Below are 14037 nucleotides of genomic sequence, written 5' to 3' on the forward strand. Positions count from 1 at the left end.
TCTTTGTCTGGCTTACTTCACTCAGTGTGATAATCTCTAGGTCCATCCACGCTGCTACAAATGGCATTATTTCTCTCTTTTTAATGGCTGCATAATATTTTTAAATTTAAAGCAATTAAAATTAAGTAGCCATGTGTGGCTTCTTACATTTGACTTTAAAGCAATTAAAATGAGACAAAATTGAAAAATTCAGGTCCTCGGTCTTATTAGCTACATTTCAAGTATTCAATTCTCAACACAAGTGACCAATGGCTGCTGTACTGGAGAAAACCACTCTGAAACATTTCCATCATTGCAGAATCTAGTATTTTAGTGGGCATCTCTGTAATGTTCTATCCAGCAGAGCAACACACTTATTGAATATGTATTTTACACAGTAGAATCCTGACACAAGCGAGAAATTGCCTGGAAATTTTCAGAATCCCCATCTTTGTGAATGGCTCTATAAACTTGTACTTAAAAAAAACTGTATCAGAAAGTGTTAATAATCTATTTTCACAAAATTTTGTGAAAGGATTAAGTAAACATTATATTGAATTATGATGTGCTGTGCTAAGTTACCACAGTCTTGTATGACTCTTTGAAACCCCATGAACTGTAGCCCACCAGACTCCTCTGTCCATGGGGATTCTCCAAGCAAGAATACTGGAGTGGGTTGCCATTTCCTCCTCCAGGGGATCTTCCCAACCCAGGAATTGAGCCAGGGTCTCTTACATTGGCAGGCGGTTTCTTTACCACTAGCACCACCTGGGAAGCCCATATTGAATCATAAAAAGAGTTAATCATATTCTAAGGAAAGTTAATTCCATGAGTTTGTGCCAATGTACTTTACTTGATGGAACTGACCTTAGAACCTGGATGAATGTTTTATGCCCGCATGCTAAGAAAAACAGTTATACAGATATGTGTAACTTTGCACCAAGTTTCTTGGACCTTCTACCAAAGAAAAGTACTCACCCATATTTCTCCAGAAGGGCTCTTTATAATAAACTATACTCTTGATGACTGAACCCAAAGGCACACGAGTGATCAGCTGATTTCTCATCATTGGCAGAGGGGGATTGAAGTGAATCTTCATGCCCAGAACAGGAGGAATAGCGCTAATCACGTACTTAGCCTGGGGGAAAAAAATGGTGTGATTAAACATTGTTGGTCGGTTGTTTTTGCTCTCTTTTTTTAAATGTTTCTCCCTCATTTTACCTTTGTCCCCCACTCAGTCTCTTCTTAACAGAGAAACTAGAAGGGCCCTGTTAAAATCAGAATGAGCTCTGATTGTTCCATAGTTCAAAACCTCCAATGACTTCCCATCACACTTGGAGTCCAAGCCAAGTTCCTCAGTCACTTTCAAGGCCATACATGAGAGGAACCCCTGTCACATCTCTGATCTCATCTTCTGTTACTCTTCCCCACAATCCTCTTAATATCACCATTTTTACTACCTTGCTATTACTTCATTATGCCAGGCTTGCTCCTACCTCAGAGCCTTTGCACTGATGTTCAGTCTATCTGAAAAATTATTCCCCAGAGAGCCACCTGGCTCAATCTATCATCTCTTTGGGTTCTGCCCTCAAACATCACCTTCTGAGTGAGACCTTCCTTGATGACCTTATTTCAAATTGCATGACCAATGGCCCACCCCACCTCTGGCATCACCCCCCTGTCCCTTCCCTGCTTGGTTTTTTCCACAGTACTCATTACTATCTGGCATTGTCTATGTTTTAACTATATATTTGATTACAGCTTTTCTCCTTCACTAGAACATAAGTCACATGAAAGCAGGCGATTTTATCTGTCTTGTTCACTGCTATGTTTCCAACTCCTAGAAGAATGCCAGGCACATAGGAAGCACTTAATATGTATCAAATCAATGTTTTGTTTGGTTTTCTAATTCTGCAGGAGCCCAATACAGAGGATTGCTAATATATATTTTATAAATCTTCCAACTTAGCCCCAAATATTATGGTTCCCTTTTCCTTTCTTTCAGATAGAGGTAGCTTTTTCACTTTGGGTAAAGGCATTGTCTTTGAAGTCTGGAATGTTCTTGGCTTTATTTGTGCTCTGGTTACCTATGGTACTCTGGTCTCCTCCACCTGGTTTAAGGCTCTTGGTTACCTCGTACAATTCACGGTTTAGGGTCTCCACAAGGACATTTTCTCCTGTCTGGTCAATGTGGATCACAGGCCTCTCCAGCTTCACTCGATCCCCCAGGAGGTCCATTATCCGCTCACTCACTTGACCAGATCCACCCACAAATTTCCTCTCCTGGAAAGAAAAAAAAAAAAAAAAAAAAAAAAAAAAGACCCAAGGAGTGAGTAGGAAATATAAAAATAGATACAAATTGCTAAATTGCTAGTTTTCCTCACACATCTTTACTGTGTGAGGTATTCAGCTTCATGTTGCTCTCGTGGCTGCTTTTTTTCACCTTTGTTTTCTAACTAATGATGGATGCTTCTGTCCTCAGTAGCTTCAGTCGTGTCCTACTCCTTGAGACCCCATGGCCTGTAGCCCGCCAGGCTCCTCTGTCCATGCGATTCTCCAGGCAAGAATACTGGAGTGGGAAACCATTCCCTCCTCCAGGGGATCTTCCCAACCCAGGGATCCAACTTGGGTCTCCTGCATTGCAGGCTGATTCTTTACCACTAGTGCCACCTGGGAAGCTGCTTTCAACAAAATGACAGGTTTTCTAACAGTCACATTTCATGCTATGTTCTGATGGGCTCCTAGGCTCCAAACTCAGGTGGACATCCTCAGCCTGACTCCCAAGTCCCACCTGCCTGGCCACTGCCCCCGCTCTGTGTCATACCTGCATCCTTTGATTGGGTTGCTGGGCCAACCACTTGCCTGAGCCCACATAGGCCTGCTTCCCCTTTCCTTGTCACCCAGTCTCAGAACCTTGCTGGCCTACCCGTCCCCAGGCCAGCTTACTCCCTGTTACAGTCTGTCTATCTCACCCTGGGTCAGGTGCCTGCTGTTTCTGTGGTCACTGAGGTCATTTCACCTCCCTGCACCCCCTTGTCCCAAGCCCAGGAAAACGCTTCAAAATGTTCTGCATGATTATACACACAGTTGAACTGACCACCTCCTCCTACATGTCCAGTTCAGCTAAATTTTTAAAAGACTATTTCAAATAGTTCTCAGAAGAAGAAGGTGAAGGAGAAAGAGAACGGAGGGGGAGAAGGAGAAGGGAGATGAGAGGAAGGAAGGGGAGGAAGAGTAAGGAGAGAAAAGGAAAATGGCTGTCAAGCAGATTATCTAAGAACTCTAATCCATTTCCTACAGTGCCAGCACAGCTCCTTATACAAAGCTGGGCTTCAGGAAATAAGCAATGAATGAATTCCATGTGGTGTATGTGTTTTTAATTGAAAATATATTTCTGATTTTCTCTGTTGAGCTTTCTAAGAAGTACCCAGTTCATCAGCTGGTCTCTTACAAACTTATTAAACAATCATCAGATGTATATCCAAATGGAAGACTGCAAAAGTACATTAAAAAGCCTAATTTTTAAATGCTATTGGCCACTGGGTTGTCACATTTGGTACTTAACAACGGACTCCCCCTTTCAAAAGTCACTTTGAGCTGCTATGCTTAAATTCCAAAAGCCACAAGCGTGCTTCCAGCTCCGTCGGTTCATGAATGAAGGATGGATGATGGCAATCTTTGAATTAGGCAGTGGTGGTTTTCTGTCGGAATGGTCTGGGTATGAATGGGTACCTGCCCTCCATTGGATGTTGAGAAGATCCTGGTCGTGCCCCCACACTGCTTCACATACCACAGGAACCAGAGAGCGGAGACCTCATGGATCTCTGCGGTGACGCAAAGGTTCACAAAGAGAGTAGCAAGCTGCTTCGAAGATCTGCTCAGGAAGAAATAAGAGCAACATTGGCAAATGCAGGGGAGCATCTTCTTCATTGTCTGGAAATTATTCAAACAGCAAACTTACTTGGCTAAGTGGAATGCAATTTGGCAAGTTGCAGAAATTCGTAATCACTAGAATCTAACATTATAAAACATGACATCAAAGATTTGGGGGATAAGAGATATATTTTCCCCTTCATCAAAAGACCTAACTCAGAATCAGGCTTCTCTGGTGGCTCAGGTAGTAAAGAATCTGCCTGCAATGCAAGAGACCTAGGTTCAATCCCTCGGTCGAAAAGATTCCCCTGGAGAAGGAAATGGCTACCCACTCCAGTATTCTTGCCTGGAGAATCCCATGGACAGAGGAGGAGCCTGGTGGGCTACAGTCCATGAGGTCACAAAGAGTCGGACACAACTGAGCAACTAATACACACATGATTGCTCTCCACACACTTGCTACTCTTCCAGTCATCCCCATCTCAGTAAAAGGCATCACCATTTATCCACTTGTTAAGGCCAACACTAGAGAAATGAACTTTAATTTCTCTTTCCGTCACTCTCCCTCCCATCCAATCCATTGGAAAGTCCTATTGTTTCTCACCACATCACTCCATCTTCATCACTACCAATTTGGCAACCTCTCTTGCCAAGGTTATTGCAATTATTTCCTCCAGACTGGTTCCTGGACAAGGTTCCACTTGTCCTCACCTAGTATCTACTTACCATGCCTGAAGCCAAAATCTTTTTATTTCCTTTGCCTCTGTGATTCTCTTTTTAAAGTGTAAATCAAGTCACGTCATCCCCCTGCTTAAAACTCTCCAGTGGCATCCTTTCAAAACCAGAATAAGATTCAGATCTTTTACCACAGCCTTCAAAGTCCTAAGTGGTCTAACCCATTCCTATGTTTTCTATTTCATCCCATACCTTCTCTCCTTATCCTAATATCTCCTCAGAAAGATGAACTCTTTTTTTTAATTTTTTTAAAATTTTAATTGGAGGCTAATTACTTTAAAATATTGTATTGGTTTCACCATACATCTATTTTAAACTAAATTTTAAAATTTTTGTTTAGTTAGTTAATTATGCAGTTACTTTTGGCTGTGCTAGATCTCCATCGTTGTGTGGGTTCTTCTCTAGTTGCAGCGAGTGAAGACTACTCTCTAGTTGCGGTGTGCAGCTTTCTCACTGTGGTGGTTCTCTTGTTGTGGAGCACAGGCTCTAGGGCTGTGTAGGCTCAGTAGCTGTGGCACATGGGCCTAGTTGCTCTATGGCATGTGGGATACGGGTTCGATCCCTGGTCGAGGAGGATCCCACGTGCCACAGAGCAACCAGGCCCATGGACCACCAGCAAAGCCCCAAATGAACTCTTACATGTTCATGAAAGTGAGCACCAGCTTCTATATTCCCAGCACACTGGCATTCTCTATCACTTTACCACAGTATCATTTAAACTCTTTTCACTGTCTTATCTTAATTATTGGTTTATTATTTTTTATTGCTGTCTCCCACACTAGAATATCATCAGTGAGACGGGAATCTTAACTTTTTTGCTCATCATAGTGTCCTCTTTAATAAAATAATGTCTGGCACATAGTAAGCACTGAATAGATTACTTGTTATATGACTGAATGAACACACATTGATGAGAAATATCAATTCAACATTACTTTCATTTTTTTTAATTTTTTTGGCCATGCCACACAACTTGCAGAGCTTCACTCATGTCTCAGAAGTAAAGAATCCACCTGCCAGTGCAGCAGACACAGGAGACCCAGGTTTGATCCCTGGGTTGGGAAGATCCCGTGGGGAAGGAAATGGCAACCTACTCCAGAATTCTTGCCTAGGAAACCCCATGGGCAGAGGAGCCTGGCAGGCTACAGTCCACAGGGTCACAAAGAGTTGGACACAACTGAGCAACTAAACAACAAAACAACTTGTGGGATCTCAGTTTCCCAACCAGGGATTGAAGCTGTGCCACAGCCTGGAATCCTTAAGTACTCGGCCACTAGGGGGAACTCCCTAAACATTATTTGTAAATGATCTACATAAGCAAGGAGATCAAACCAGTCAACCCTAAAGGAAATCAGTCCTGAATATTCATTGGAAGGACTGAAGTTGAAGCTGAAACTCCAATACTTTGGCCACCTGATGCAAAGAACTGACTCACTGAAAAGACCCTGCTGCTGGGAAAGACTGAAGGCAGTAGGAGAAGGGGACAACAGAGGATGAGATGGTTGGATGGCGTCACCAACTTGATAGACATGAGTTTGAGCAAGCTCTGGGAGTTGGTGATGGACAGGGAAGACCGGCGTGCTGCAGTCCATGGGGTCGCAAAGAGTCAGACACAACTGAGTGACTGAACTGAACTGATAATGCTCAAAGGATATGCTAGGTGATGTACCAAGTACAGAATTAGTCACAGTTACCTATTCAGTTATTTTACCACCTAATGGAAGAGCAGCCCAAAGAATGGAGGAGGCAAAAAATAGATGAACTTTTGCTTGAGGTTGGCAGGTAAATGATGAGAGGTTATGTCCTACCTGTAGCCACACCAGAAGGTGAAAGATCTCATGCAATTCCAACAACTCAGTTACGTCTAACAGATCCTAAAATTCACCAGAAGTAATGTGTACTCTGGGATATCTTTAATTAGGACCAACCCTGCTTTTGACTTTGACATAAAGTTTGCATGTTGTTTTACATCTGAGGCAGAATTTGCCACCTGGTAATGCTGACAATACATGGAATAAATAATATCGTCTTCCACTTATTGAACTCTTTCATACTCCATGGTTTTTTTAAACCCACTGTCTTACTGATTTGTTATAAAAATGACAGTTATTATTTTTCCCCAGTTCACAAGCCCCAAAACTGAGTCTTAGGGAGCTCATTAAATGGTACCACTGTAAACCACAGCATACATGATTCAAACCTCATGCTTTTAATACCTCAAAATGCTTTATAATTAATCAGCTGACCTCGAAGGGACGAATCCCCCGACCAAGGGACACCTCTCTACCCTAGTGTACCTTAGCTCTGGAAGTTTGTAGAATCAAATAACACACACCAGTTACTTGTGACAATGTTTGCAACCATAACCACCTGGTAGCACTTTTGTGATAGTCCCCATCATTAAGCCTGAAAATAGTGTAATATATATGTTGAAGTGACTTAAAGTTAGTTTTGCAAGATTCCTCATGATAATGGAAGGGACGGAAATTGCTGACTCATGCTTTCTTTGTAGAGGCAATTTTTGTCATCTATCTAAAGCAAATATCCAAAGAATGGTTCAAAATATTACTTCAAAGTAAAAATATCCTTTGCTGTTTCCTGATGTCTTATATCCTTTGTTCTTTAATTTATAGGTGAATTCGGACAATATAAGGTAATCAGATCAGATCACATCAGATCAGTCGCTCAGTCGTGTTCGACTCTTTGCGACCCCATGAATTGCAGCACGCCAGGCCTCCCTGTCCATCACCAACTCCCAGACTTCACTCAGACTCATGTCCATCGAGTCAGTGATGCCATCCAGCCATCTCATCCTCTGTCGTCCCCTTCTCCTCCTGCCCCCAATCCCTCCCAGCATCAGAGTCTTTTCCAATGAGTCAACTCTTCTCATGAGGTGGCCAAAGTACTGGAATTTCAGCTTTAGCATCATTCCTTCCAAAGAAATTCCAGGGCTGATCTCCTTCATAATGGACTGGTTGGATCTCCTTGCAGTCCAAGGGACTCTCAAGAGTCTTCTCCAAAGGGAGTCATAAATATCTAAAATCTAATATTGCCCTAGCTAGATAACCAATATCAAACATAAAAATAGTGCTGTGATTGTTACTGTTGCCACTTTGGTGAGAAAGAAATAACTGGCTTGAAATCAAGGGAAATCTATAAGTCATTCTCTCTGGAGGGTCAGGCCATATCTAATGCTTTATTTGATTTACTCTGGGAGCTTTAGTGGGAAAAGAATTAGAAGAAAAATATCTGAGGGATGGAAGGTCAAGGAAACTAGTGCAATAATATTTTTGTGTTCCTTGCCCTGTCGACTTTTTAAAAGGTAAACGTTACTATATTTTCTACATGGAAAAAATAAATATATTATATAAAATTTGGAAAATTTATAAAAATAAAAAGATGAGAGAATGAGTATCTTCCACATTTCTGCCTCCCCAAAAGATAATCCCTAGACTCATTTTGGTGCATTTTTTCTAGTTATAGATTTTAAAAAGTATATTTACATAGTTGTGACCATATCATAAATTCAATGTGTTTCTTAAAGCGTATTATAAAATGATAATAACAGACAAAATGATCAATATTAATCTTTGAATGTATGACTATACTTTAGTTTGAATCACAGTAGGTTGGATATGGTGGGGATTTTGTTCAGTTAAGTTCAGATCAGTCACTCAGTCATGTCTGACTCTTTGCAACCCCATGGACTGCAGCACACTTGACTGCAGGCATCCCTGTCCATCACCGACTCCCGGAGTTTACCCAAACTCATCTCCATTGAGTCGGTGATGCCATCCAACCATCTCACTCTCTGTTGTCCCCTTCCTTTTATTTTATTTATTTTTAAAACATTTATTTGGCTACACTGGGTTTTAGTTGCAGCATGTGGGATCTAGTTCCCTGACTAGGTATCAAACCTGGGCCCCCTGCATTGGGAGAGCAGAGTCTTAGCCACTGGACTACCAGAGAAGTTCCAAGAGTTACTTCCTTTGAAACTAGGAAATGATATCATAGTTATCTTGCTTAGGAAAAATTTAAAAATTAGCTTGTGTTCATATAGTCCTAACATCTCAGAATGCAGTATTTTGTCAGCCAACAACCTGAAATATTCACTAACAGGAGGACAAGGCCAAGGACTATGACAGAAAAACTCAGATCTCTATGAGACCAAAGAAATATAATTAGTCTTATCTTCAGTGAGCTTTAAAGCTCTCGAGAGAGAAGAACTCATTAAAAGCTTTTGATAATGGGAGTTATAAATGCAGGTAATAAATACTCATTATATTTTGAAAATCTCATGTATAAAATTTAAAACTGAATACTGCAATTTTATTACCAAAAAAACCGTTGTATCACAAGCTACATTCTCAAAAAATGTGGTAAATCACATGTGTTAAAATGATGTAATTAATAATAGGCATGATTTCATGACAATAAAAGGTTTTACTCTTTCAAAATTGGTTGCTTTCAAAGGCTGAAGACATAAGAGTAGTACATGTTCATCACAAACTATTATATAATAATGGCAATGATTAAAAACTGGAAGTAACTAAAATGTCTAATGATAATAGATAAACACATTATAATATTCACTTTTCATGGAATAGTCTGCAACCATGAAATACGGTGTTCGATGAAGAATTTTAATTACTCGGACAAATGTTTGCACTGCAATATATGTTAAAAAAAAAAGTTCTGATGGATGTCCATTGCTTGCAGTGCATATACTGTTTCCTTTTTAGAAATGAGATCACATTGTACATATTTGATTATAGTCTGCTTTTCTATTTGTTTAATAATACAATTTTTTCCAGCCATTAAATATTCTTCTACAACAAAATTTTAAAGATTTTAGGGTATTCCAATTTTCAGACAAAGCATAATTAATTTTACCAATCTTCAATTTGGGGACCTTTAGATTTTTCTTTTAAAAATAATGCTTTGAGGAAATTCCCTGGTGATCCAGTGGTGAGGACTCTGTGCTTCCACTGTCAAGGGCCTGGGTTTGATTCCTGTTCAGGGAACTAAGATCCTGCAAGCCAAGGGGCCAAAATAATAATAATAATGCTTTGAATCTCCCTTTCTCTCTCTTTTTTTCTCTCCTTCTTTAAGCTAAATTTTTAAAAGTTGAATTTACATATGAAAATGTATGTACATTTTATGTCTTTTGATTATTTCTATATCTCAGATTCAGATATCCCTCAAATCTTTTTTACTTTTAGTTGCCAGAGCTCCAACTTCCCTCCCCAATGCCTAGAGAATGAAGACATCAACCGCAGAGTCATATTCCCAACTAATGCTGTTTAGCATGGGCAAATACCTTCATTGCAATTCCATTTTATTACTTTGTTTACCACAAATTCACCACATGCTTGAGATTCAATCCTTTCCCTTTTCCCTGCTGTCCAAGATCAGTGAGGCCTCTTCATCTTGTCTGTCTATACAGCTTCCACAACTCTGCCAACTGCAATTTAATACTTGACTCATGCACACTTTCTTTCAAAGCTACATGTTTCTCCTTAATGGGGAGTAGTCAGTCCAGTGATCCATATTTCCTGGATACTTGTGAATGATCCAGAGAACTTCTCTAGAAGTTCCTCTTCAAAGCTTTAAACAGTTGCACCCCATTTCCTTGGTGTTTGAAATGTATATCCCGATACACTATCTCCGTACCTGACCTTTAGCAAGGAGTACAAAACTATCTTTACTTCAACAGCTTGATAAATGAGATCTTTAAGCTGTTCTTTTTTTAAAAAACACATAACATATTTATTTTTAATTAATTATTTATTTATTTTGGCCATGCCTTGTAGGATTTTAGTTTCCCCCACCAGGGATTAAAACCGTGCCCCCTGCACTGGAACCACAGAGTCCTAACTACCAGAGCACCAGGGAAGTTTCCCTTTAAGCTGTTCTAAATAAAAGAGATGGCATATTCTAGACTGTCCTGAGGATTTTATGGGGCAATATCACCTTTGTGATGCAAAACTATTTCCAAGAAGTAGGTTTGATGTATAGACACCTTTAGGACATGATCCCAATATTTTTCAGCCCTCCACTTGACCAACTGTGGTTTTAGACACAAAACAGCTCTTTATCTCAGAGTTGCTGAATGGAATTGCTAAATACATCTGAAAGCGGGTCACAGTCAATGCCTGTGCCTGATGGCGAGTCTTACTCTGTCCAGCAGATCTTGTCCAGCAACTCCTTCATTGTCATCAGGTCCCACTGTTCTGCAAGGGGTGCCTTCCATGGGGCATCACTGGGAATCTACATTCAGATGATGATTCAGAGGGGAAAAAACAAATGCAATTTTCCATTTTAAATAACCATTTCAATAGTATTAAAAGCTCTAACTTAAAGAAAGAAAATTCCAAATTCCCTCAATAGTGGTTTTTATTGCACAATCCACTTTTTATTCCTATTCACTCAATCCATATTTAATTTATGCTAACCTTTCCTCTACCATAAATGGAGGTGATGCTATAATCAGGCAGTTTTCAAATAACTACTAAGTTACTAATTTAGAGAGAACAATTCAGAAAGTCAACGCCTTAACAAAGATCAGTCAGTTGCACCAAATCATGTTTAAACTGGACCTTCAGGTGTGTTTACTCTGTGTGTGTTTACTTAGGAGATGCAGGTTTGGGCATGGTGATGACTCAAAGATCCAGAAATCTTATTTGCTATTTCTGTAAATTAGAAACATTATCACAGGAAAGCTGAATGATATAAAATCTTCCCTCCCCCAACACTGGTAGTATGCAAATAGGAGCCTGTTGGACATCTCATTCTTTTAAGGGTTAGAAACAAGTTCATTCATTCATCTCACAAATCTTTACTGTGAGTCACTGTGCCACACAATGTGCTAGGCATTGGTGACATGTTTCACCGTCTTTCAAGGACTAAACTTATCATGAAGAATACAAATGTCATCAAAGAAGCTTGTGGAAGTTTTACCTCTCGTCCCATGTCATCCATCGTCCTCCAGAGGTTGTTATGATCTAGGTAGGTGATAGGATTCCACACAGATGGGAATGAGCCCCTGAAGGGGTAGGATTTGCCCTGCGAGATACAAGATATTTTTCAAAGGAAACATTTACTTCGATGGAAGAGTAGTTAAATATGCTAAGCTGTTAAATAGCTGTAAGCAAAATCATGTTATCAGTATGTGCATGCTAAGTCGTTTCAGTCGTGTCTGACTCTTTGCAACCCTATGGACTGTAGCCCGCCAGGCTTCTCTGTCCATGGGATTCTCCAGGCAAGAATACTGGAGTGGGTTTCCATTTCCTCCTCCAGGGGATCTTCCCCACCCAGGGATTGAACCCAGATCTCCTAAATCTCCTGCATTAGCAGATGAGTTCTTAACCACTAGCACCGCCTGGGAAGCCCCCTATCAGTTTGTGATAGATACTCAAATGTTTTAGTTCCTTGTGTCCTCAGAACTTAACTTTTAAGCATAAACATTTCCAGCAGAATTCTCTGTTACTAAATAAATTTGGTGCCACACCCAACACAATAAAGAAGCTTCTTTCTGAAACTAGAACTCTTTCCATGTAAAATATAAATGCCAGTACAGAATTGAGGTTACCTAATCTCATTTGCCAATGGTACTTACAAATATCTCAGAGCCAGGATATCCCTGCATGGTCAGAAAATGGAAACTATAAATATTATACAAGTTAGAAGGGGACAGAAAACCAATCGCAACCCTATGGACTGTAGCCCGCCGGGCTTCTCTAAGGAGAAATATCTCTAGGGAGAGCCACAAAAGAGGGCCCAGAAAGTTTTTCCCAGGAATAGATACACTAGGTCAACACAGGAGTTCCCAAAGATCAAGGTCAAAGCAAAAAGAAGAGACAACTTAGGGAGTTCCCTGGTGGTCTAGTTAGGACTCCTAACTTTCACTGTCATGGCCCCAGGTTCAATCCCTGGTTGGGGAACTAAGATCCTGCAAGCAGAGTACAGCCACACGCACAATAACAGATGACTTCAAGGATCTCTCTGTGACACGTTTACACTGCCTGGTGCTTCCAAGAGAGCAGGGATACCTCAACACAGAAATAAAAGGCATATATTAATATTTCTGCAAAGATTACTAATATGGCAGCATGTAAGTCATCTCTGGCAAACTTAACTTGTTAATGCTGGAAGAAAACTACTGTTAATCACTTTTGGTTTATTTGAAAACCTGAGTCAGGCTGTGTATTCTGGCATCATCTTGCAACCAAATTGGAGTAAGTCAAGGTCCACAATCAACCCAAATCTCACAATAATCTCAGTCATTCAGCAAAGTTTCATCTCATACTGATTTTGTGCTCGCAGAAATAATTTTAATTACAAACTCTATGGTCATATTGATCTTTTCTCCAACAAGGTCCTAAGGTTCTCAGGGAAGAGTTATCATATAGGCTTACTTTTCTTCTTCTATTAGTCAAGATTCTCCAGACAAACAAAGCCAATCGAATGTGTGTGCATGTGTGTGTGCATGGGAGTAATGAGAGAGAGATTAACTTAATTTAAGGAGTTGGCTCAGGCAATTGTAGAGGCTTGGCAACTCCATAATCTACAGGGCAGGCTGGCTGGCTGGAAACTCAGGGAACAGTTGCAGTTCAAGTCCAAAGACCATCTGCTAGCAGAATTCCCTTTTCCTTGGGGAACCTCAGTGTTTTTCTGTTAAGGCCTTTAACTGATTGGATGAGGTCCACTCACATTATGGAGGGGAATCTGCTTTATTCAAAGTCTAATTTAAATGATAATCTCATCTAAAAAAATACCTGCACAGAAGCATCTAGAAGAGTGTTTGATCAAATATCTGGGTATTGTGGCTTAGCCAAGTTACACATAAAATTAACTGCTACACATTTCAGCCGACAAAGAATCTATCTGTAGTGCATGAGACCCAGGTTCCATCCCAGGGTCGGGAAGATCCCCTGGCAAAGGGAATGGCTACCCACTTCAGTATTTTTGCCTGGAGAATTCCATGGACAGAGGATACAGTCCAGGGGGTCACAAAGAGTGGGACACAACTGAGTAAAACTTTCACAAGGTATAATTAACATCCAATGAAACTATTTTAAACGCACCATTTGGGAAGTTTTTGACACACTGTGCGTACCTGTGTAACCATTATCACAATCAAGATATAAAACATTTCCATCACCCCAGAAAGTTCTCTCCTACCCCTTCCCAGTGAATTCCTATTCCCTTTCTGCCCCCAGACAACCACTGATCAGTTTTTTGTCACTATAGATTGGTTTTGCCTGTTCTAGAATTTTTTTGTTTTTTTTTTACAAATGGAATCATGCAGTATGTATGATTCCACATTTATCTGGCTTCTTTTGCTCGACATGGTGTTCTTGAGGCTCATCCATGCTGCAGTGGTCCCTTTTGATTGCTGAGTGTTTCACTGTATGGATGCACCATGGTTTGTTTATCCATTCCTCCGCT

The 14037-nt window shown here is 40.4% G+C and overlaps 1 protein-coding gene across 1 annotated transcript in view; it reads right to left on the reverse strand.

The window, feature by feature from the left end:
* The window catches only part of MAOB (monoamine oxidase B), a 118674-nt gene that overhangs the window by 19706 nt on the left and 84931 nt on the right, over positions 1–14037 (reverse strand). The window contains exons 4-8 of the mRNA XM_025277115.2: positions 11548–11652; positions 10766–10857; positions 3712–3853; positions 2113–2262; positions 958–1117 (exon numbers count right to left, since the gene is read on the reverse strand). Coding sequence (XP_025132900.1) covers positions 958–1117; positions 2113–2262; positions 3712–3853; positions 10766–10857; positions 11548–11652 — 649 coding nt within the window. The remainder of the gene's footprint in view (positions 1–957; positions 1118–2112; positions 2263–3711; positions 3854–10765; positions 10858–11547; positions 11653–14037) is intronic.

Source organism: Bubalus bubalis, chromosome X (assembly GCF_019923935.1).
Source record: "Bubalus bubalis isolate 160015118507 breed Murrah chromosome X, NDDB_SH_1, whole genome shotgun sequence".
NCBI classification, from domain to species: Eukaryota; Metazoa; Chordata; class Mammalia; order Artiodactyla; family Bovidae; genus Bubalus; species Bubalus bubalis.